The sequence below is a fragment of the Lepidochelys kempii genome, chromosome 24 (genome assembly GCF_965140265.1).
Source record: "Lepidochelys kempii isolate rLepKem1 chromosome 24, rLepKem1.hap2, whole genome shotgun sequence".
NCBI lineage: Eukaryota > Metazoa > Chordata > Testudines > Cheloniidae > Lepidochelys > Lepidochelys kempii.
Genome location: NC_133279.1, coordinates 6,935,441 through 6,959,090, shown reverse-complemented (window position 1 = coordinate 6,959,090; position 23,650 = coordinate 6,935,441). Strand labels below are relative to the sequence as shown.

The 23,650-nt window shown below is 41.5% G+C and overlaps 1 protein-coding gene across 3 annotated transcripts in view; it reads right to left on the bottom strand.

The window, feature by feature from the left end:
- Window positions 1-11,584: 11,584 nt before the first annotated feature.
- Window positions 11,585-23,650, bottom strand: part of RPRD2 (regulation of nuclear pre-mRNA domain containing 2) — a 49,434-nt gene continuing 37,368 nt past the window's right edge. The window contains exons 6-11 of one of the 3 annotated variants that reach the window (XM_073323257.1): window positions 23,193-23,319; window positions 21,375-21,550; window positions 20,378-20,663; window positions 19,702-19,962; window positions 18,887-19,090; window positions 11,585-17,945 (exon numbers count right to left, since the gene is read on the bottom strand). In XM_073323257.1, coding sequence (XP_073179358.1) covers window positions 15,223-17,945; window positions 18,887-19,090; window positions 19,702-19,962; window positions 20,378-20,663; window positions 21,375-21,550; window positions 23,193-23,319 — 3,777 coding nt within the window. In that variant the 3' untranslated portion in view covers window positions 11,585-15,222. Of the gene's footprint in view, window positions 17,946-18,886; window positions 19,129-19,701; window positions 19,963-20,377; window positions 20,664-21,374; window positions 21,551-23,192; window positions 23,320-23,650 lie in introns of those variants that run through there. The other 2 variants (XM_073323258.1, XM_073323259.1) reach the window with 2 other exon arrangements.

The window sequence follows — 23,650 nt, the reverse complement described above, 5'->3', positions numbered from 1 at the left end:
TCTCTTTGATTTTGAAAAATGACTGTTTTGGTTTACTAGTAAAAAAGTTCTACCCATAAAATATCATCAACAAAAAACAAGCCCCAAACCACACACACACAAAAAGCCCAAACAACCGCACGCACAATTTTTTTGGTTTGTTTCATTCAAAAAATGTTTGCGTAAAATATTTACCATTTCCCAAACAGCTCTATGGCATTACTAATAAAAGGATGAGTGAGCTTGAAGAAATTCCAGTAGCCAGTAAAAGCAAGGGGCGTTTTGGGGAGGTTTTAGCAGGGGCAGGTTCTAAGAATGAATAACATCTTCAATTCATTAACACTAGATCACCTGCTAGCCTGATCCTGCCATGAGCAACATATAGGTCTGCCCATTCTGAGCCATGGCGGGATCGGGGCCTACTTTTTATTATGTATAACTTAAAGCCTCTTTTTACTTTTGTGCAAATCTAATCAAGGCTCCAGCTGCCTCTGCCATAAATTACAAAAACAAAATCAAGTTAGACAGCTAGCCAGCAGAACACAAAAACTCTCTTCCCTCTGCAGAACTAACCTTCAGACTCCATTCTGTGCAGCAGCATGTGCAAATAGACACACCTTCCAGCATGGCCTGAAGATCAATGGACTAGGGCTATTTTGGGTCATAGATTAGGAGGTAGCATGTTCCATACCCCCTTAGACAGAACACGCTATTCCTAGCCCCTCCTCTTTTAAAGTATGGCGGATCCCCTGATTGCAGCTGTGGCAACAGGTCATCCGGAGCAGGTACTCTCCCAAGGCCCTGATTCAGCAAAGCACTTAAACGTGCTCAAAGTGAAGCAAGAACTTAAGTCCCATTGACTACAGAGTGCTTTCCTGCATTAGCGCCTCCAGGAGAAAGGTCCAAACCCCTTGGGGGCTATTTAGGTTAAAACCCAACCAGATTAGCAACATTTATTTCTAAAGATGATTTGGTGCGTCAGGCTCAAATTTCTACCTAAACTTTGTCGCACTTCAGTTAAAAGGTTCCAGTTACCAACGGCTAGTTAAGAGTTCATAGGTGTTGTCGACCTGTTACAGATGTGAGCAGTAGGCTTTATGGATGGTTTTAGGTACACCAGCAGAAGGGGCCAGCAATGGTTATAACCAAGCTACTGACCAGTTGGACTCAATAGCAAACTATAACAATTAACTATTTATTAAAATATCAGTAATTGATTAACCTTTTATAAACTATTCAGCAATTATAACATGAGACCAGCTATCCCTGGTCCTTATTTGTCCCTAGGCCTCTGAGCACTTCACAATCCTAACTTACTTCACGCCCGGGAAATGCTATGACCCCATTGTACAGAAGGGGAACTGAGGCCAAGATCTGCAAAGGTATTTAGGCTCCTAATTTCCAGGAGACTAAATACATTTGTGGATCTGGGTCAGAGACTTACAGGTAGGTCTACATAGCAAAAAAAAAAAAAAAAGTGAGTTCTTAACTCTGGTTAAAGTAGCAGTGAAGATACAGCAACCCTGCCTTTAATTCAGGTTAACCACTCAAGTTAAAGCCCAGAGAGCAGGTGGGATTGAACTCAAATTGCTGTGTCTTCAGTGCTTTTTTAACCCAAGCTGGCTAACCTGAGTTACAGCCATACCTGGCTTTGCAGAGTAGACACACCTAGAGTGACTTGCCCAAGGTCACATGGGAAGTTTGTGATAGACCAAGGAATTGAACCCTAGTCTCCCAAATCCTAAGCTAGTGCCCTAACTACTGGACTATCATTTCTCTCTGAGCAGCTGCACATGAAGGTGTGAATGCTACCTCTGCTTCCCCTCCCTCTTCCCCACTTTGCACCTTCTCGCTACTGCTAATGCAAGAGTCTTCTTCCTTGCAGCTCCTCCATCTCACCAACTCTCTATCGCACTTCAAATATCAGCTGAAACCATCTCTACCTCCCTCTCATCTTTGTTACACATATTCGAATGCCAACTTGCTGCACTGGAGGATCCAAAATTGTATTCAACATAAGGGCCCAGGACACCCCAGTGCCCCCATCTTAGCCCAAACATCAGCCACCGTGATGTCACAGATTAACAAGATCTTCTGGAAGCTCTATCATTCAGACTCTCTGCTTTAGACAAGTTATGACATGAGCGGTAAAGATTTCATACAAAAGCACAAAGTAGCCTGTACGTGGAAAAATATAAACTTTTGGCCAACTTTTACAAGCGGGAAGCTGAAGGAACACAACCCAAAACACCAACGTTTTCTTTTGTGTATGGACTTCCAAGAGAGAGAGATTGCGCTTTTAAGTAGATGACACAGTCTCCATGCAGCTGCAGTAACACTAAAGCATAACCTGGGTTATCCTAGCATCATGGAGAATATTGAACACATTTGGTTAACAAGGGGATTTTGGCATTTCACCAAATGTCAGGGGATGAGACCCTGCTTGTGATAAAAGGGTAGTGGATAAAGGAGGGGTGGAGAGCTGAAGTTGTATTTGACCTACAGGACTTTAAACCAACCCTGTGCTGCCTCCCTCCTCCCTTGTCTTGTCACATTTAGGCCCCCAAGCCTGCAACAATCAGATCCACTAAAGTGAATCCCCATGCTCATGTGGGCACACACTGGAGTCAACAGGGCTCTGTATAGGTGCAGAGCTCTGCATTAATGGATGCGATTGCAGGATTAGGGCCTATCAAACCAATCCTACACACATTTATGGGACTACTCACGCAAGTCAATTTACACGCAGGCTTAAAAGCGTTTGCAGGACCAAGACAAGCCTAAAAGGCCAAAAGACTCAAGCAAGAGCCCAACTTTATTCATTCATCCATAGGGCCCTACCAAATTCACAGTCCATTTTGGTCAATTTCATGATCATAGGATAAATTTCATGATTTCAGCTATTTAAATCTGAAACGTCAGGGTGTTGTAATTGTAAGGGTCCTGACCCAAAAAGGAGTTGTGGGTGGGGATGGGGTGGGGGGGTCTCAAGGTGATTGTAGAGGGGGTTGCCGTACTGCAATCCTGTGCTGCTGCTGGCGGCTGCTCTGCCTTCAGAGCTGGGCAGCTGGAAAGCGGTGGCTGCAGGCCTGGAGTCCATCTCTGAATGCCGAGTTACCACCAGCAGCAGGGCAGAAGGAAGGATGGCACGGCATGGTAATTGACCCTGACTTCTGCACTGCTGCCCACAGAGCTGGGCCAACAGTCAGCAGCTGCCGTTGTCTGGCCGCCCAGCTCTGTGGCCAGCAGCGCAGAAGTAAGGGTGGCCATACCATACCGTGCCATCCTTACTTCTTCCCTGCTGCTGGCGAGGCTCTGCCTTCAGAGCTGGGCTCCCAGCCTTCAGAGCTGGGCTCCCAGCCTGCAGCCGCTGCTCTCCGGACGCCCAGCTCTGAAGTCAGCACAGCAGGGAGGGTGGCCATACCACAACCCCCCTAAAATAACCTTGTGACCCCCCTGCAACTCCCTTTTGGGTCAGGACCCCCAATTTGAGAAAGGCTGGTCTCCCCCCTATGAAATCTGTATAACATAGGGTAAAAGCACACAAAAGACCAGATTTCACCTGTGGGGGAGGGTGGGAAGACACCAGATTTCACGGTCCAGGACGTAATTTTTCATGGCCATGAATTTGGTAGGGCCCTATTCATCCAGATTTAAACATGCATTCAGAAAGAGGAACAGCTACCCTTTGCTCCTGGCACTCTCTGATACATTTTAAAAATACGATACAAAACAGACTCTTCCCGCCCCCACCCCTCACCTCTTTGACCAATAATTAACATATACTCGTTGGCATCCCACAGCTCCCATTAACCTTGTGCTCATCACCATCCTGTGCTTATAGATTTAGGAGCCCAATGTTACTTCTTTCATTCGCACTCCTGACATTTTAAGAATTTTTTTTTAATTCCTTATTCCATGGAGCGGTTACCTTCTCTCCTGCTGAGTACAGTATAATTTTTGTTCTCAAAAGTGTATTTGGAATTAAGGGCTAAAGCCTTGACAGAGCAAAACATTTCAGTATGTGTGCACATCCCATTGGTTTCAAGGCATATGCTTAAGTGCTTTAGCAGAACTTAGGCCCTGCTTCAACAATCTGTTACACTGGAGTAAATCCAGCCATGCCATAGCAATTAGTGGAGTGACTCCATTACTCTTGGGAGCAGAATCCAGCTCTAAGTCTGAACCTACATTCTGCAACTGATTTTATTATTTGATATTTCACTGTGATAGCACCTAAGACGCTAGACACCATACAAACAACAGAACAAAAGAGGGGGTTTCATTGTTTGGGTCAGTTCACAGTCTTTGATTCACCTGTTTTGATACCATGCAACTTAAAAAAAAAAAATTAATTTAGGCATCTAAACTTCCATTGATTTCGGTGAGATTTAAGTGTTTAGGAACCTAATGTTTTGGAAAAGGACAGACATTGACAGTGTTAGAGACTGAAATTCGAGTACAGAGTGATCACCACAAAAAAGTTGGCCTGGGTGTTAATGGTAGATAAGTCAATGTGCACGTACAGTCAAAAAAGCTAACAAGCTGGTAGGATGTATAAGAAATGGGATGAATAATACAGAGCTATTATAATGTTATATATAAATCATGTGCTCTCATCCACATGCTGTGGCCACCCCATCTCACAAGGATACTGCAGAATTAGAGCGGGTTCAGAGAAGAGTAATGAGTATGACCCAAGGGTATGGAAAAGCTCTCCTATGAAGAGACTGAAAAGACGATGATTGTAACCTTGGAAAGGGAATGAATGAGAAGCAACAGATTAAAAGTATATAAATACTGAATGGTCTAGAGGAGATTGATTGTGTTCCCTGTCTCGTAACACAAGAGCAAGGGGACAGCCAAAGAAATTAAAAAATGAGAAATTCAAAGCTGATAAAAATGTTTTTTTTTCAGAAGGTGTAACTGGACTGCAGAATTCGCCTCCACAGGATGTCAATGAGGCCAAGAACTTAAGATTCAAACAGGGACTGGACATTTATACAGCTAGCAAGAACGTCCAGAATTATCGATGACAAGAGTTTTTGGAAGGGATATAAAAACTCATGTCTCACGGTTTAAACCAACCTAAGTCTTTAGAGATCAGGCTGAGACCTTCATGGGGCAGGGAGAAGGGAGGCAAGAGATTATCCTAGACAGGATACTGGACAAAACAGGCCTCAGGTCTGACCTAGTCTGGCACTTCTTAAGGGAGTGGTATGCTCCCACTATGAATGCCTCTCAGCCCTATCCCAGATGACTCTTCTTGAGGGCAGAGCAGAGTTCAATCTCCATGGCCTATTCTATCCTTAGTGGCTCTGCTAAAACTGCCAATTAAGTGTCAACAATGAAGAGTTGAGGTGTTTTTGGATGGGGGTGGGGAGTGTTTGGCAACGGAGACATTTGCTGGGGACCAGACACACAGCGATTCTGGTCACACAGGCAAACAGCCCACCATCAGATCATGCCATTTCCCAGTCACTAGTGACTGGAGTTGGTATTACTGTGATTGGATGGTAGCTTGTGTTTCAGCTAGACATCTTAATTCAGTGACTTCCCTTCTCCACACACCCACTTTGTCACCCACAGGAAAATGCAACTTGTTTCTTCTCTCGTACACCAAAGCTTCACAAAGGTGAGTTAGCACTTGGACAGACACTAAGCATTTCTTGCATTTTGTTCCCTCGCACTTGGCAGAAGTATTTGTTTAAAAAGAAAGAAAAAAACAGTCCCCCCGCAGGAATAACATTTTCTAGATTACCAAATCCCATGTAAAATTCACCTATTGCCTTGACAAGCGAGACAGATTGTTCCAGTGGCTACGGTATTGCACAGGGACTGAACAGAGGTGTTCATCTCCGGTTTAGTGTGTGATTTTAGGCAAGTCACTTCCCCGCTCTATGCCTCTTTCTCCTCCCATCCTTTGCCTTTCTTATTTAGTTTGTACAGCATCTAGCACACTGAGGCCTTGACCTAGATTAGAGTCTCTATGCATTATGGTAACACCACTACTAAGATACAGCCAGGGTCTATCACTTGATGCACCATGGTTGGTCAATCTGTTCCTCTAATGAGCCCAAACCTCAAGAACTATGGGCAGGATCTTTAGAAGCATCCAGCACTGGCCTAACTTTGCTCCCATTGACTTCAATGGGTCAGAGCCAGGTCAGGGGTGGGTGCTTTGAAGAAATCCCACCTTCAGTATTTTCCATTAAAAAACAACTCTCCTTGCTTATTCGTATTAGTGCTTTGGTGCCTGTTACCTGTTAAGTCAACAGCAGAAAGAAGGGAGCTGCCATTTAATTACCATGAGGCTGAAGATATAAATGTGGTGGAAGAGCATGCTCTGGGGCTAGATGAAGACGGGAATGAAAGACAACTATAACTAAAAGCTGTTTTATTCAGCTATGGGTGTTACAAGAGCTACTTATGCTGTGGAGAAACAAGAGGAGTTGCTTATTCTCCTCACTTTGATGGGAATGATAGCAGCCAAACAGAGGCACTATTGTTCCATACGTCAAGCCCTACCGGCGAGATGCTAACTACCCTAAAACTCCAATTAAAAGTAGGAGGGCCTCAACATCTTACAGGATCTTCTAACTTCAGGCCCACAAGCAAAAGGTTGCGAGTTGTTGGTTTATTATAGAAGTTACACATCATCTCTTTAAATCAAGATTGGATGCTTTTCCAAACAATCAGCTGTCGCTCAACCATAAGAGTACTTGGCCTGTGTGACACAGGAGTTCCAACTGGATGATCCTAGTGACCCTAGTTTCTGGCTTACAAAAAAAAAAACACCCACCCTATGATTCTATGAAGGGTATGAACCTTTGCAACTCCCCAGCAAGAGACTACGGAGGAGTGATAAGAATTGGCCACCCGCTGCAAGTGCTATTAGCTGCCAGATTGGAGGGCCAGGGTTGTCCCAGTTCTTGCCCAGAGAGCTTAATATATAAAGGTACTTGAACAGCTGATATCAGATAAACTTGGACCAAGAAACAAATCCAGTACAGCAGAGCAGGAAGGGGGAGGAGAGAGGCATCAAAGTGACCACCAGGCCCCATCAATGCTGCAAAATGCAATCATCTTGGGATGTGCTACTCCAGCAGGGTTGATTGAAATAGATTCATTTTGCACCTAGGCCAGTCTTTAAAAATGGGACTTTCGACACTTCTGAAAATTTTACCCAAGGTCTAAAGCTTCTATAATACAAGATGCTGCTCCCCTAGGCAAGCGAATGTTAGCTGTGCAAACTGGAGGGGAAAGAGAAATGAACGATTTAAGGCTAGGCGTCTAAGAGAATTAGGTGCCAAACATTAGTTTCTAATGCAATTTGGGCATCTAACTCCCTTGGGCTCCTTTGCAAATCCCAGCCTTAAACCCATGCTGTCACATTGGAAGCCCTGACACCAAAGTCCTGTCCCTGCTAGCACTTTTAAAATGTCTTAGAAGTTTACCACGGTTGAAGTGGGAAGTGTGATTTTAACTCAAATAGAAACCTCAGCCAAGCCTGGCCGGTGGGGGGGGGGGGGGGGGGAAGGAAGAGGGAGGGATGGCAGCACTTGAACAAACCACTGGTCAACATGACTGGCTTGTCAACTAGTAGCACAATGAAAACTAAACCAATTTAGGGCTTTAGTGGGTACAGGCCTTGGTACCCAAATGCAATCAGGTCTGCAAAGGTAAGACCCTGCTGAATTACAGTTTGCAAATGTTTGAATTATTTACTTTAAGATAAACCCAAATAAGCTAGTAATTCCTGCCAGCCTCTGTGGAGCAGAAACCAAGATTTTCAGGAGAGTCCCTGCCCATTTGGGGAGCGCAGCCTGGGCTGTTAACAATGGCTGACAGGGGAAAGGAGGGTTGAGGCAAAGAAGTGGCATTCTCCATACACTGTGGCAGCACAATGGCCGTTTCTCAAGGGGATGGCTTTGCATCAGTGGCTGGGCTTGGCACTGACTACCAGGTCTGGTTTCTTGTCCTATGGCCTCTGAACTGAAGGAGCAAATTACATGTCGCTGTACAGCAGCCTCTGTCGGCTGATTTCAAAGTGGCTCCATCAGCTTCCAAACTAAGCGCTGCACAACTCCACCTGAGCCAGGGGCCCCTTTGCTTTGGACATTAGGTTGCTAGAGTTTTGCCATTCAGGAAACTCCTAACCTCCAATAATTTAGCAGGAGGGATACACCACACCTGTGCCATGTTCCATCCCCAAAGCTCAGCTAGCTACACCACTAATTCTCAGCACATTCTTACAAGGGTGAGAGACAGGGCAGTCGCCTCCCTATCACATCATATCTTGGGACATGCCAAGGTCACCTCAAAAGGGCAAGCTCCCTCAATGTATTGCAGCTCAGCAGTCTACGCAGGAAGGGTGGGGGTTTTTCAAATCACTTAAACGCTTTTTAATCCCATCTGAACACAGCAAAGATACCAAGTGTCCAGCCCATGGGACAAATGCATTCCCAGCACAGCCTGGGGCTGCCCTTGTCTTCAATATGGTGGCTCAGTACATGGTCTTGACACACGAATGAAAGTAGAGAATTGTGCATGACCAGCAATCCCCAGGGGTTGCACTGATGTAAAGCGGGAGGAGGCTGGACGTACCTGCATCACGTTCAGCAAATTAAGAGAGCAGCTCTCAAGCTCCTGCCAAGTTGCTAAAACAGCCCCTAGGCTGGCATATGTTTGGATGCCCTGGCATAGGCTAAGCAGCACCTCACTGCATGAGCAGACTGAAATGCAGCTGAAAATAAAATCTCTATTTTGCAAGTCTGCAGTGGGGGGTGGCCGTGTCGGTGGAAAATGGCATTACTTCTGATGCTAACTTGCCAAGCTACGCATAAATAAGCTGAATGGAAGCCTGCAGAAGAAAATCTTTCAGAAGGTTTAAAAATGTAAGCAGTTAGTTGATTAAAATGGAATTAAACAAGGACGGGAGAATTTTGTAGCACTTCTACCCTGGGCTTCGTTATTGCCCGCAACACACAGCAGCCCACACTCAACCAAAATGCAAGGAACACCAACTGCAATTCAAGCAATTTTCAAATACCCTGCCCAGTTTTATCCATGCTGGGAAGTTCTTTTTACCCTGTGCACATTCAGAGTGCTGGGCTGAGCCTAAGGGATCATATCCCCTTGGAAGACTCTGACGCTGCATTAGCTTCTAGAATGTGAGAGCGCTTAATGTGAAAACAATCTGCATCCGACACACTCGACACATAGGCCTCCAGTTATAGATTCTACAGGTCTGCCTGCATCAGTGATAAGTAACAGTACAGAAGAGGAATGCAGCTCTGCTCTGAAAAGTAACTAAGTGGGCATATTTATGGAACAGGTCTGCCCACCCCCCATATTCAGCACTATGCATAATCTTAGTGACCTCGCAAAGCGCAAACAGCTTTTGGAGCGAGCTGCTGGATTCTTATTTATAAGCTCATGTAGCAACTGCAAGTGAGAAGTTAACAATTCAGGACAAGACTTTTCCACTTGTGCCCCCCCCCCCCCAGAATTTGGCCATTCATGGTTCTGACGCAGCAGTCCAGCAGAAACCAGCCTGACCTTCAGATCCAAGATGAAGTTTTCAGGGCTGCCCTTTAAAAGCTCCACATCCTTCACTTGAAAATGAGAAAGATCTTTTAAGTCACTGAAGTGCAATATGGAATCCTACCAAAGTCAGTTTGAGGTAGGTCAGAGTAGAGGGAAGATAAATAGAAAATATTTGCATGGCAGGACCCATCTGAAGAGCAGGGAGAGAGATTCAGGAACACCCACTGAGCTAGGGAGGAACCAAAGCCCCTCATGTTAGAGGAGGGTAGCAAGTGACCTGGTCTATATTAGTATATCCATAGGGTGACCTTTTCTGAAAACCTTGGAAAAGACTTTGTGAAATCCTCTCAAGATGAGAAATGGTATCAAAAGCAATGAGATGAAAAGGAGGGAGGGGAAATGGTCACTGTAGACGGACAAGGAGAGTAACTGCCCTTGGTTGGATGCTAAAGGGTGAGTGGATGCAACATCACAAAAAAATGACAAATTATACACTCACTAAGGCTGGCGGGTACAGAGTGCTGAGCAGGATCTGACATATTTTTAATCTGACCAAGTTTTGCACGACACCTGAGCTAACGAGAGGAACTTTTACAGTTCAGACACATAGGGGGATTTAAGTTGTTAAGAGTCTACTACTTTAGATATTGAAAAAGCTATAAATAGGCTTACTGAATTCAGCAGTATTCTGCCTCAGTCACAAAAACCTTGAAAGACTTCCACATGCAAGACCGCACTAAATACAATAACCAGCATGTTTCCAAAACTAGGGGTGAGTATTCATTAGATTCACAGACACTGGATTAGAAGGGGCCTCTTGGCTTATTTTTGTATCGATTCCTAGAGGTCCATAACTTCCACGTTTAATAGTGCCTTGCTCTTGAGACGTTTGATAACCTTCCCTGAAGAGTTATTCTACTATCTAAATGATCTTTACAAAATGACATGTGGACATAAGTTCAGCTACAAAAATTGTAGCTTGGAAAATAAAATAGGTTTTTCTATTCTAGAAACAATTTCAAATAAGAATTCCTTGTTTATGTACGACTTTGAAGCACCTAGGAGCCAAATTACTACTACATTCTACTATTGTACCAGAATGCAGAATTTAGCAGGCTCTTATTGTCCATAGTAAGTGAAATGCAAAAGGTAGCCAATTAGCATAAATGGCAAAAAGTAAATTCAATTTAAAATTCTTTCCATTTTGATAATCTAGGTTAGGCCAGCTAAAGCAATTTGTTAAAAATTAATGACCATGCACCTCTGAAGTTATTAAAAATGATACTCTTTAAATTGCTTCACATAATTGCATCTTGTGCTATGCAGATACAGACTGAAAGTGAGGTTCTAGCAGTAATCACGGAGACCAGCTTCTCTCAAGGCTGTGTAGCCAGCTATTTCTATCCCCCAGCCAACAAAAAAGGACAGGAAGCCAAGACAACCCTGAAAATCAACATCATCACCCTTCAAAATTACATGGCAGAACAGAAGAGTATGTACAGAGGCCAGAAACCAGTAAACTGGTGCAAAGATCTTACTCTTTTGAAAGGAAACCACACCAAGTAAAGTACACTTTATTAATATGCAATACAAAAATAAATGGGGGCAGGGGAAGTGTTGTCTCAGCCCACAGGTATTGGTAGAATATTCCATTTTCTGTATTTTGCTCTGCAAGTTAACAGTAATTTCAGATTTGCCTCCAAACACCGCCTCTCTGTAAAATTAAAAGAAACAGAACCATCTTCCAACAGTTTTAAATTTCTTTCAGTCTTCAAAATGGTCACGGAACCTGAGCTGCAGGCAGATTCTTCCTTGTGTGTGTTTGTGTTTTTTTTTTGTTTTTTTTTAAAGAGTTTAAAAAAAAAAAGGGTTAGGCCACACTAACCCTAAACTTGTAATTCAGCAAAGATGAAACAAAGCCTGGCTGTTGTTCTATACTGCAAAAAACTGATGTTCTCTCTTCAGCCCAATATTGTGGTCATTTTCACGGATCAGGCAATCTTACACCCCCTGTACACTTAAATAGAGGTTCCAGTTAAAAAAGAATATCAAAACATTAGAACTAGTTATTTTATTAAATGTATTAATACACATTTCAAAATGATCTGCAGTTTTATTGTCGCTTCCTCTAATGCACGTTGCTTTCTCCACACGGAACACTTGAGAATATAAATCCAACATATCCAATTAATCATAACAGGCACACAAAAAAAGCAGCCAGTATTTACAGCAGTTTTGAAACAACAGCACTGCAGCTTATTTTTGAATAATTAATTTCAGGATATGATCATTTATTCTGCACGTTTTTTAAAAAAATTACCATTATTCACATTATCTAAACAGGTTTCTCACACCTGAACAATGTTTTTACAGGTAAAGAGTCTCTAAATGTATTTAGATCACAAAGTCAGCCACAGCCGTAGACCGGCCTCTCTGATATACAACGCACACCATAGCATATCTGGAATTTTTCCAAAGAGGCAGGTATGCGTACTGTATATCTGAGGGGACCGTAGAAATCTAAATGGTGCATATTCGTAAATCTGGTGACAAGAACAGCTGTATTACACTAGCAGAAGTCTAGAACAGGGATACATTTTAAATGTTTATAACCTCTAGTAAAAGTTAATTCTACTGATTGCCGTTAAGCTGTACCAGTGCAATGTTTGGGTTGTCCTCTCTGTTTCTAGAACAGCTGGAGTGCACACTGAAGGCTGTCTGCAATTTGATTTTCTTCTTTATGAAGTTATGTCCTTCATGAGACACACTGTTTCATGCTTTATTTAAAAAATACATGTTTATTTCTTTTTCTTATAAGGTGAAATACAAAAGTTCAAGAACGGTGGGGAGTTTAAATCACAGACACAGGAAAAAACGCCTTCATGTCCAGAAATAAGTTGTGTGGTTTCTACATATGTACATGTGTCTTCAGTTACTGTAGACAGTTTGTTTAAAGTAACAAGCACAGAATAAAATGAAAAACCTCAAACAAAAAACATGGAGCTTTCACCATTAAAAGTTTTTTTTTTTTTACAATAAGTTTTTGTGTCTTTTTTTTTTTTTTTTAATCAGTCATTTTACTTTTCAAGTTACCCAAAAAGCCACCTCCAAGAGCAAGGAAGCTACTCGCCAGGCATGTCAGATGGCATGGAGAGCAGTTCTTAGATGGTGTCACCATCTGATTTTAATAATTCCTTACTTCGAAATCACCACTTTAAGCAAGAGCAGCAGAAACAATTCACATTCTTTTATTCTAGAGGGAATTTTTTTTTCTAGTCAATATTGGTTCCATTCTTACATCAGAACCTCCTGCGTTTTTTCAACCCCTGGGTTTCCTCCAAAAAAACATCCTTAAGCTATGACTTCTCTGAAACTGTCCCTTCAAGCCAGGATAGATATTAAAGCAATGGGATTGTGTAGTTTAGGTTACTGAAAGCTTCATTTAAAATGTTCCAGTAGAGCAAAGAAGTTGGGCTAAGCTATGCATCATTTCCAATATACATCAAAAGCTGTGAAATTTTTTCAGTTTTCGTGTTGGACATTAACATTAGATATTAAAATATATCCATGTCTTACAAGTCCTAAAATTTAAGAGCTGTATGGCTAGACTTTGGGCATACAAGAAAATGAATGCTAAGCTAAGCATTCTTCCATCTTGGGTTGTTTTGTAGGTGAGCACGTTTATTCTCACTAATAAGAAATATGATCAGACATTCTGAGTGCTGGTGTATAGGGAACTGAGTTATATCATCTTACTTCATATCATAGGATAAGCAAATTCTCACATCTTATTACGTAGTTTTCTTGCTTTATATCTTTACTGCCTTGTTTTTTCCTTCTGAACATTTTGCTTAACTTACACGAGCTACCCTCACAGTAGTACTTTGGTGTGTTATCCATTCAATAATCATATTGGAGGTTCACTGAAAGGAGCTGTGGTGTCCAAAGAGAACAGAACTCAGAAGGAACAGAAAAGGAATAAATACTGTTTAAATTTAACCCAAAAGTTTAAACACTCAGTGTTTGCATGAATTACACATGCAGTTACTTTTTCAGGAATTCTGTTTAACTGAAACAGTCCACACAACAAGGTGCACCATTCCATGATGCTGCCTAAATACAGCCCCCCTACAGACCAGCAGCAGCGACGTCTGCTGCTGACTGCAAAATGAAGTGGAACGCACGTTTTTGTTCTAAGATTAGAAAACAGAGAAGGTTTCTACGCATTGGCACTATAACATCATTCTTTCTGTAAACCCAGGCCAATTCAATAAAATACACCCATACAACCTTCCGATTCGCTTACTTGCGTATGCAAATATAATTATACATATTATATATATTAAATAAAACACACAGCCCAAGCACAAACAAATGCTCTGCCATTTTCTCGTTTTGTAGTTATTTTTATAGATATTTTCCCATACCTTTATCAAACACTAGTATGTTGTATTCTACTCACTTAAAAAAAAATCAAAGTAATTCCAACTCCACACAAAGTCCTCTATGCACATGGCAGCAGAAGTGAGTTTATGAAAATATGTGGGAAGAGAGTTTAGGTACTGTTTTCACATTGCTGCATGCAGTTTCTCTCTCATCTTACATGGAACTATGTGCTTCAAACAAAGCACACGGAAAGGTGTGATTACAAAAAGTGAAGAATACATGTAAGTCAACGATGCTCCCAGCAAAAAAGTAAATATCGTTTACTAGACCTGCCCTAGCTCTGTGATATAAGACAAGAAAGAAAAAATACGATGCAGCTTGTACATGCGAATGCAGGCGTGTTTCAAATATACATTGTATACATTAAATGTGTATGTGTAAGCAGATTTGAGTTTTACCGCTAGCTACCTCCCTGCATCCACTTATTTCAAATGCATTACTTGATTTATATTCAGCAAAATATAACCCTCTTAGCATGTTGAGGAAGGAAGCCAAGTTAGAGATAGGAAGTGCACATACTTTAGAGACTGTTTTCTGAAACCCAACTTGGGAGAAAAGTTCAAGACCCTCAGTGGCAAAGCTGTCAACTGTGAAAAGCAGAGGCTTTTTCCTTTTGCATTTTGAGAAAGGCAGAAAAAGCAAAGAGAAGGGCTGAAAAACTGACCATGTTAGTTGCCTACCCTCTCCCTATTCCTGTCAGCAAGATGGAAAACAGCAAGCAGCAAGATGTTCCAAGGCTTCATAGCAAGGGACCGACTAAGCAGATATCAGTGAAAAAAGTGACTGATTAACCTAACAAAAGGCACAAGGAAGGGTTAATATTTCTATTGCCACAGGGAAGGCTTTGAAAGCTTGGACCCTTTATCTTCCTTAATCAACAGTAGCAACAGAGTTCCTTCCCCCATCTCTATTTTTTGACATGGGTTCGGAGGACTCAAGAAGCAAAACAATTTGGTAATCAGCTAAAAATAACATCCCAACATCGCACATTCAATCATTTTTTACGACTAGAAGTTTTATTTCAACGGCAATACTCTTCGGAAAATTCTTATTTTTTGTTAAAACATTTTGCTAGATTTATGCCAACTGGGTGGCTTAAAAAAATAAACAACCAAAAAAAGTATCAGAACATATTTAATTTAGAAAAATGTTATGGGGCTCTTTAAGGAAAAACAAACGTGAAAGCGCTACTTCCACTGCTCTCTAGAATATCCAAAATACCTTCACTTACAGAGATGCATGTCTGTTTCAGTACCTGGGAGGAAAGAAAGGGCGTTTTGGTGCAAAGAATGGAGGGCCCCTTCCAAAAGGTGGCCGAGGCCTTTTTAAGCTCTGAAATGGTTCTCTGTTTATGAAAGGTTCCCTAGGCCTAAAGTCTGGTCGTGGGTTCCTAATCATCATTCCACTCCGGTTTACATTGTCTCTATGAGATGGGCCAATGGGAGGAACACTATGGGATGGCCCAAGCTGATCTCTCGAAAGGGAAGGTAGGCCTATGTTTTCTCGAACCCGACCAAGGGGTGGACCACTGTGGTCTCGCTGAGGTGGGGCCACATGGTCCCTTGGTCCTGAATGCACATTAAAATGCTCTTTTATAGTTCCTTGATGAATAGTACCATGATCCTTGGAAAACGTGACACCACCATGTTCCACGGTCAGGGGAGGGGCAGGAAATGGAATGCCACTGTGTTCCCCAGAAGGTGGTGGCGGGGTAGGGAATGGAACGCCACCATGTTCCACAGAGTGAGGTGGAGGGGGAGGAGTAGGAAATGGAACCCCGCTATGTTCCACAGAAGGAGGAGGAGGGGCAGCATGAGGCAATGAGAGTGGAGAGGATTTTTCTTTTGAAAAAGGATTAGTGTGATCCACTGATGACATGTGTGGAGGAACTGAGTGATCCCTAGGAAACAGGCTTCCATGATCCTTGGGCGGAGCAGATGGGGGCCCAGCAGGTGTACCAACTTGTTCCCTCTGAAAAGGAGTTCCATGCTCTATGGGAGGAGGTGGTATGTGACGCTCAAAGGCAGTGCTGAAATTATTTGTTCTGAAATTGTTTACACTCTCCTGAAATTGTGGCACGTGTTCTTTGTACTGTGTTTGAAAGCTGGCAATTCCACTGCCAGTACCCATGGTGGGCAGCTCAGTAGCACTTGAGGGCCCATTATCAAAAGCACTACCTGTATTACTTAGCTCAAACCAGCCTACTCTAGTTGCCTCTCGCCCGTGTCCTCTATTTCCTTTCCCAAGAACTCTGATAGATTCTACTGTCTGAATTGGTTCTCCTGACATTCCCCTATTGGATGCATTATGGTAACCCAGAGTTTCTATGGGGGCTCCTTTTTCTTCAGTGCTATCAGGCAAGTCTAAACAAGATGACGACACCCTAGTTTCTATACGATAGTGTTCCTCTTGCTGCTGCTGCTGCTCTCCTGTCGAAGTTCCAGCTTGGCTGAGACTAGACAGGCTAACCCCCTCATGTGAGCTACCTTTAGGAACCTGGCTAAAATGCTTTTCCTCAGAAGGCTTGCGAGATGCATTTTTAAGCATGTTCTTAAACTCAATTGTTGAAGTGGCAGAAATGGAAGAACCTAAAGATTTCTCCACACTGGATGTGGGTGGTCTACCAGCAGGATTTGAAAGAGTGTTTTGAGGAGAAAAGATTGATCTGTGAGGAAGTGAATGGGGAGAGTCTGGATACTGTTTCTGTGCCAGGCCAGAATGTATCACAGATTTTGATAAATTATTATGATTGGAGTCTGGTGTGAAAAACACATCATTCTTACTGGGTGAAGGGGAACCATCGGATCCAGAGTCATTTGCTCGTAGGCTGTAACTTCCATACATTCCAGAAGACGATGACAGCGGATCACAGCTCTCATTCTGATCAAGAATAGACCTCATAGACTGAGGAAAAGACGACTTCACACTAAACTCTTGTGCTCTTTGACCGTAACTAGAGAGAACTTGCTGATACTCTGCAGTGTCGGAAAGCTTACTAGCTTTCAAAATGGATTTTGAAGGCTTCTTCTCCAGGTTCATGATGGCAGATGGTGGTGGCCCAGAATATTCAAAGTCACGATAATCTTCATCTTCTTGAAAAGATGTGTCTGGGTAAAACTTCTCCTGAGGAGAATCCATTAAAGAAGAAGGTATTTCCATATCAGACGATTGCTTGTACATGCTGGCTGGAGAATCCCTGCCAAGACCGAAAGACCTATAGGCAGGCACAGAATTAGACAGTTCTTGGGAATATCCATCATCTCTGCTCTGAGGAGGGGACCTTGTGCTACTGGGAGTAGAAGATCCAGGGCTTATAATCTTTGATAATAAAGACATAGTGTCAACATTGCTTGATGTTGGTTTATCCATCATCTCATCTTGGGTTGGCGTTCCACTTCGTTCATCACGGACTGGCGTTCCATCCACATTGTCCATAGAGGTGCTAGTAGGACCACGCTGAAAGTCAGATGAATGGCTTTCTGATGTGATGTTGGACCCTAAACTGCTTAAAATTGGAATATTCAAGTTTAGACCACTGAAACCAGGGTTTCCCTTTAAAAAATTGTGTATCTTCATTTCCAGGCTTGGAGAGGTGGGTTCTGACTCCAGCTTTGTTTTTGAAATCTCAGAGGACTGACTCAATGGGGTTTCTGTTGGTAAAAGGGAAGGACTGGTAGGATGGGTACTGGCAAATCCAAGGGAATTTGTTGGTGGTTTAAAACTAGAACTTGAAAGCCCTGGGCTATGTCCAACAGGAGCCTTGTTAACCGAAGTTGAAGAAACCTCAGCAGTAGAAGAATTTGGAGAATAACCAATATTTTTGGACATAAAAGACTGAGTATTGGAAGGAACATTCCTCCCTTTCACGCAAGAAACAGTTGTATTGGCTGGTGATGCTGAAGTGCTCTGAGTTGCCGTTTCACTTGATTGAGCTGTATTTCCAGCAACGCTTTGAAGTAAGGATGACAAACCTGGAGAAAAAACAAACCAAAAAAACCATTTTAATTAGATATTTTAAGAGGCAGAGTAACCTACAACCATTTCAACAGAAAACTCGTGGTAAGCCATAATCATGATTGGTTTTGTAGGCAGAGAAGCTACAAACAAATTTTTGAAACTGACATCTGAGCCAACAAAATGGTTAGACTTTGCCATCTCTACATACTATTGAATACTAATTACTTTGCATTCCCATAGTGCTTTTGATCTCAAATTGTTTTACCAATATAAATTATAACACACATCTAAACCACAATCGGTATTATGTCCATGTTACAGCTAGTTAAGCAGAAATATGGAAGTGATGTTCTTAACCAAGATCATACGAGCAAGTAGCAGAGGGAACCCCCCTCCCAGAATCCTAGAGTCCTCCGCTTCACCGAACCCCATCCCAGAGCTAGGAATAGAATCTAAGTGGCACTCACTCATGGGTCCCCTGCTCTGCTACATTTTTTCCATGCACCATAAGATTTTAGCAAACACATGCAATATAATTACTTGGCTAACTGGAAAGTCAGGGTGAAGTCCAGCAATTAAACATATTAACACTATTTGCTTACTGTGCAACAACAACAACAAGATTTAGTCATAAAAGTTGCAACTAATAAAGCAAATATAAAATGTCCCAGGACGGTATCCAACACCATCAGATTTTAAAAAGGTTTTTAAAAGATTAAACACACAGGAAAACACTTCCCAAATCTGTTGCAAAATTGACTTGCCCATACCAAATACACTACCTTGCAAAATGTAACTTAAATTTGGAAAAAGTGTTACATAATATAAGCTAATTTCCTCACGGATAAACTCATTTCAGGAGCACACAGTGGGATGCTTTAGTATTGATGCTGCCATCCAAATACAGATGCTAACTATTTATACTGTGCAAAAGGAGTGAATTTTAAATACTTACCTTGCAATGCTGGTGCAGTCTGGGTCTGAGTTTTGGAGAGAACTGATAAAATGCTTTCAGGAGTTATTTCAACTTTGGAAAGAATATTTGCTAACGGATTTGGAGGACCAGATGGAGTCCCCACAATAGGAGTCTTCAGGCCACTAGTAAGAGTCGTGGGGCTCGTTGGGGTTCCTGGGGAAGGTCTTGATGCAGGACTGACCCCTGGGGTGAAAACATTTGCTGCTCAGAAACACAAAATGCTACTTTCCAAGAGCAATGAAAAAACAGTCAATAAATACACTGCTCATACATACTGCTTTGTTAAGGTAGGGTTTTCTGGCTAAAAATTTCAACAATTACTAATACCAGTAGAGTTGAAGTAAGGTGCTAGTGTAGGCAAGGCTCCTGAGGCAACCAGCATTTAACATGACACTGTTAATGTCAGCAGCTGTGGAAACCTTGTCTACAACTAGTATGGCCGCCTTCACTACTGCAGTGTTAAAAACAGTAGAAACCCTAGCACAGACACACCCTAAGATCACTATGGTGCATAGACGTGGGTAGCACCATGTCCTACTTTGAAACGCTACACTACAGATCGCCTTAAACCATTTAAAAGGAAGCATGTTTAAAACTGATTTTGAGAGTGTGTTTAGTTCCAATATGTCACAGCTCTCCTGAAGTACAGACTGAATTACAATTCAATGTTTTAGTTCTAAAATGTTACAGAAGCAAAAGAAGATCTGACCAACAAAGTTATTGCTTGTACAACGCAGAATTCTGTCTCTGCTGAACAGCACCACTCAGTCACAACCTGCAATTTAGACACCCACCTGTATTCTTCATAACAGAAGTTAAGCTGCTAAGAATGGAGCTGATCTTTGCTAGGTCAACGTTGGCAAGGTTTGGCAGACCAAGTGCCGGTGATGGAGGGACAGGCGCTGTGCTCACTGTCTTGGGAGTTGGAGGAGTCTGAGCAGGAGTTGTTACCGCTGGTGTAGCAACAACCACTGTGGAGGATGTTGCTTTTGGGACACTTTCAGTCTTTGCAGGTGCTGAAGAAGGAACAACCTGTTTCTCCTTCCTCTCCTCCACTAATTCAAATATAGAGAAAAAACATGGAATGTTCAATCTGCCTCACAGAATTCTTTTGGCCTAAGAGCTGCAGGCTTCTCAATGTGTTCCAGGTTTAAAAAATACTAATGTAAAGACTCAGAGGAAAAGCAATTGTTCATGCTCTTTACTGAACTGTTAGGGTGTGTAAGGACAGCCTCATGAAGAGAGCTTTTTTTATGCTTGTTTTTTAAGTTAGGAATATCTGGGTCTGAATTCCCTGGTTTTTGCTGGAGGACTGGCATAGTACCAGAGCTGCAGTATTCCCAGAACAAGGAAAGTTTCTCAACATCCTCTTGATTCTAAATGAGGTCTGGAAAAACTGTTTTGCCTAAAAAGTTTTGTGGATAGTATAAAACTATTAGCCCATTTTACTGCTACTTCCACAGAACATACCAATAATTTTAGAGGCATCATCTTCCACATCAGACAGTTCCATGTCCTCCACATCCCGATTATCTGCCACAGGTTCCGGAGATACAGACTTCTCGCTTTCCACTGCTGGAGACTGGATGTCATCCTCTTCCCCCATTCCCTGGAAAGGGGACTCAGAACCAGTTGGAGATGGAGCATCCATACTTGGAGAAGGGACAGGAGACTCTTCTGGATCAGGAAGAGTTGCTTTCAATTGATCTAATTTTTTCTTTAGATTGCTCACTCTATTGGCAAATGTTTTATAAGCCTAACACACACAAAAAAATGATATTTAGCTTAGTGTCCTTTGTAAAGAAGGAAAAATAACACACCTTTGAACCATTTCTATAGTATTAATAGCAGCATATTCAACTCCCCAATCATCTCTGCCCCTGCATTAAGTATTTCGCTTTTCAGTATGGCTTGTAGAGCAAAAACCTCAGAAGGGTTATTCACGTGACTACTTTTTCCATTTAGTTAATGCTTTTGTTGGAAGAATCTTTTCAAATCCATAAACTATCACATTTGATACAATGCTTCAAGAAATGAGGAAAACCTTCAGTACCCAAAGGTCACTCTCAGATCTAGATTACCAACAAAGGTGTTCAGCTTCTCGAAGTTAACTTTACACTCAGCATAACAAATGAATCTTTTCTTTTTTCACATGCAGAGAATTTGCAAAACATATGAGAAAAATGGTAGGTCAAATTATGAGCTCCTATCAATCTTAACAGCATCTAATTATCTTATTAGTTGACCTCCATCATCTCTGCTCTCCTTTTAAACAATCTGTGTTATAATCTCACACAATTTCTACTTCATTCATTAGTACACTGAGATTTTATCACTCATTTTTCTAGTAAAGAGTTTAACAAATGCAGATAAACCTCAATTATCAGTTTGAATTCTGCATTATGTCCTCTTATTAGTAATGCTGTACCAATAAGATATTTGCTATTGGGGAAAACTTTGCACTTACATTTGCTACCACCTTGACTTCCTTATATTGTGCTTCATAAAAGATACCAGCATTCTCAAGCACTTCAATTAGTGAGGGGCCATTTTTCACCTGCTTGTCTAAACCATTTACAAATTCTTCTAACTTTGAACTCGCTTCTTCAAATTCTTTGGAGAACTTTTTTCCTCCTGTTTTGTCTGAAAGAGATAATATTAATGACAAATTACATTATGCACATTACCTCCCCTGGAATACACAGAGCTCTTCTCTCACTCACTCACACACACTCACACAGAATAATTAATATTCAGTAAGTTGGTACGTGCACCTCATAGTTTTTAGCAGATAACTAGTGTAATAATTGGTAATTAAGTCATGTAAAGGCAAGGCAACTAGCAGTCTGTATTCTTTGGTTTTCAAGCCAATGATTAGTAATAACATCTAACGTGGATTTAAAAAAAAAACACAAAACAAAACCACATTCTACATGCATGTGGGGCCACTAGAGTTAGCCTTTTGAAATTCTACTCTTCCAATCATCTGGGGTCAGTAGTTTTGATCTGTTTAGAGGGGCAAGAAAACATTATTCAGTTTTCTTTCACCATTACATTGGTAGAACTATGTTTATGGGCTGCTACATTTTTATGACAATTTTGATAGGCTGCAGTAACTGGATACCAGCTACTTTTAAAGCAATTCAATTTTACAATGAAATTTCCTATTCATTTGGGCAATGAAACTAAATTTGTTTACTCCCTTGTAACGTTATTTCCAATCAAGTTTACACAGCTTCCTAAATCTTAAATTATTGTAGCTTTATTCAAGAACTAAGCAGCTAATTATTAAATCTGTAATGTTAAGTTATGGACTACTGAACACATTAAGAAATCCATGCATTCTGAAACACATACTCTGTACTGAGGAAAACCCTGTAACAAACAAATCCTGGCCATCTACAGTTTGTACTTTGTACTTGCTAGCAGCTGTTGTACATATAGGGACAGATTTACAAAGGTATTAGGTGTCTAAAGCTGCAGATGGGCATTTTTGAAAATCTCACTAGGTGCTTATCTGCAACTTTGGACATTTAAATAAATACCTTTGTAAATCTGGCCCATAACTCTTATCTCCATGCAGGTTATGTACTAAACTGATGAAGTGTTCCATCCCCTTCTCCTAGCCAGACTACAAAGGATGGCAGCCTACTTTGGGTATCTTCAGTTACTCCTTTAGCTCAAGCAGTAGAGATGTGCTTTTGGTGCTCAAGCTCCCAGGTTCAATCTCACAGTTTAAGTTACTACATCTTGAGGACAAGTGCTCTGAAGTTCTGTACTTCAGACCGTTAAGGGCACGATGTGCATTTTTAAGTTATTTGAAAAATAAAAACATTCAATACATGCATTGGACGAACTACATTTTTAATTAAAAACAACTGTAGAAGGATTACAAGATCTACTACACATGAAAACAGGATATTGGGAGACTATGTACATTAGGACGCAGTTGATGTGCTCATGACTGAAAACAGACACATTTCTGTCCTGTGACTTATGAAATACTAAAGTGACAGCTAAAAAATTTGCGGTATCAATACTGCTGTAATGTACTGGATCACTAAAGTAGAATACCACAGTACTGCATTTTTTAAATAAAAGGAGCTGATACCTCTGAAAATGGGTTAATTGTGCTTTGACATCACTTAGCATTCTACAATCTGAAATTCATTAGAGAATAAGCAGAAATCTAACCTGTGATGTAAAAGAGCCCATGAATTACTAAAACTACGGATACGTTTTTGTTTCCTTTGATAATATGACTGCCAGAATACACAACTTGTACCTTTTAAGCATTTAAGTGTTTCAGTGCTGCATACATCCACCCTCATGGTGGAAAGCTGCTTCTCTTTCAGTTCTATCTGGTCTTCTGAACGCTTATATAACAACAATTCATCAACAAGCGATTGTGGCTGAAAAACAAGAACAGCATCCTCATCACATTCTGCAGAAGAGAAGCCCTAACTTTGCAACGATAACATTATGGACCTGTTTTTAAGTAACAGAAATAAATATTCCATTGAAAAGCTGTCTCTGTATCAAAGCAGATGTTTTTTTACTATTCTGGAATAAACTAACTCAGAGAAACATATGGTTTAAATTCATAACAAATGGAAATGAAATGAACATGGGGGTGATCAGAACTCTATGTCTCGTAAACAGGAGAAAGATTTGCCGGCAGAGGTATGTCAGTTAGGAGTGTGGGGAAAAAAATTACACCGTCAACTGACAGAGCTGTACAAT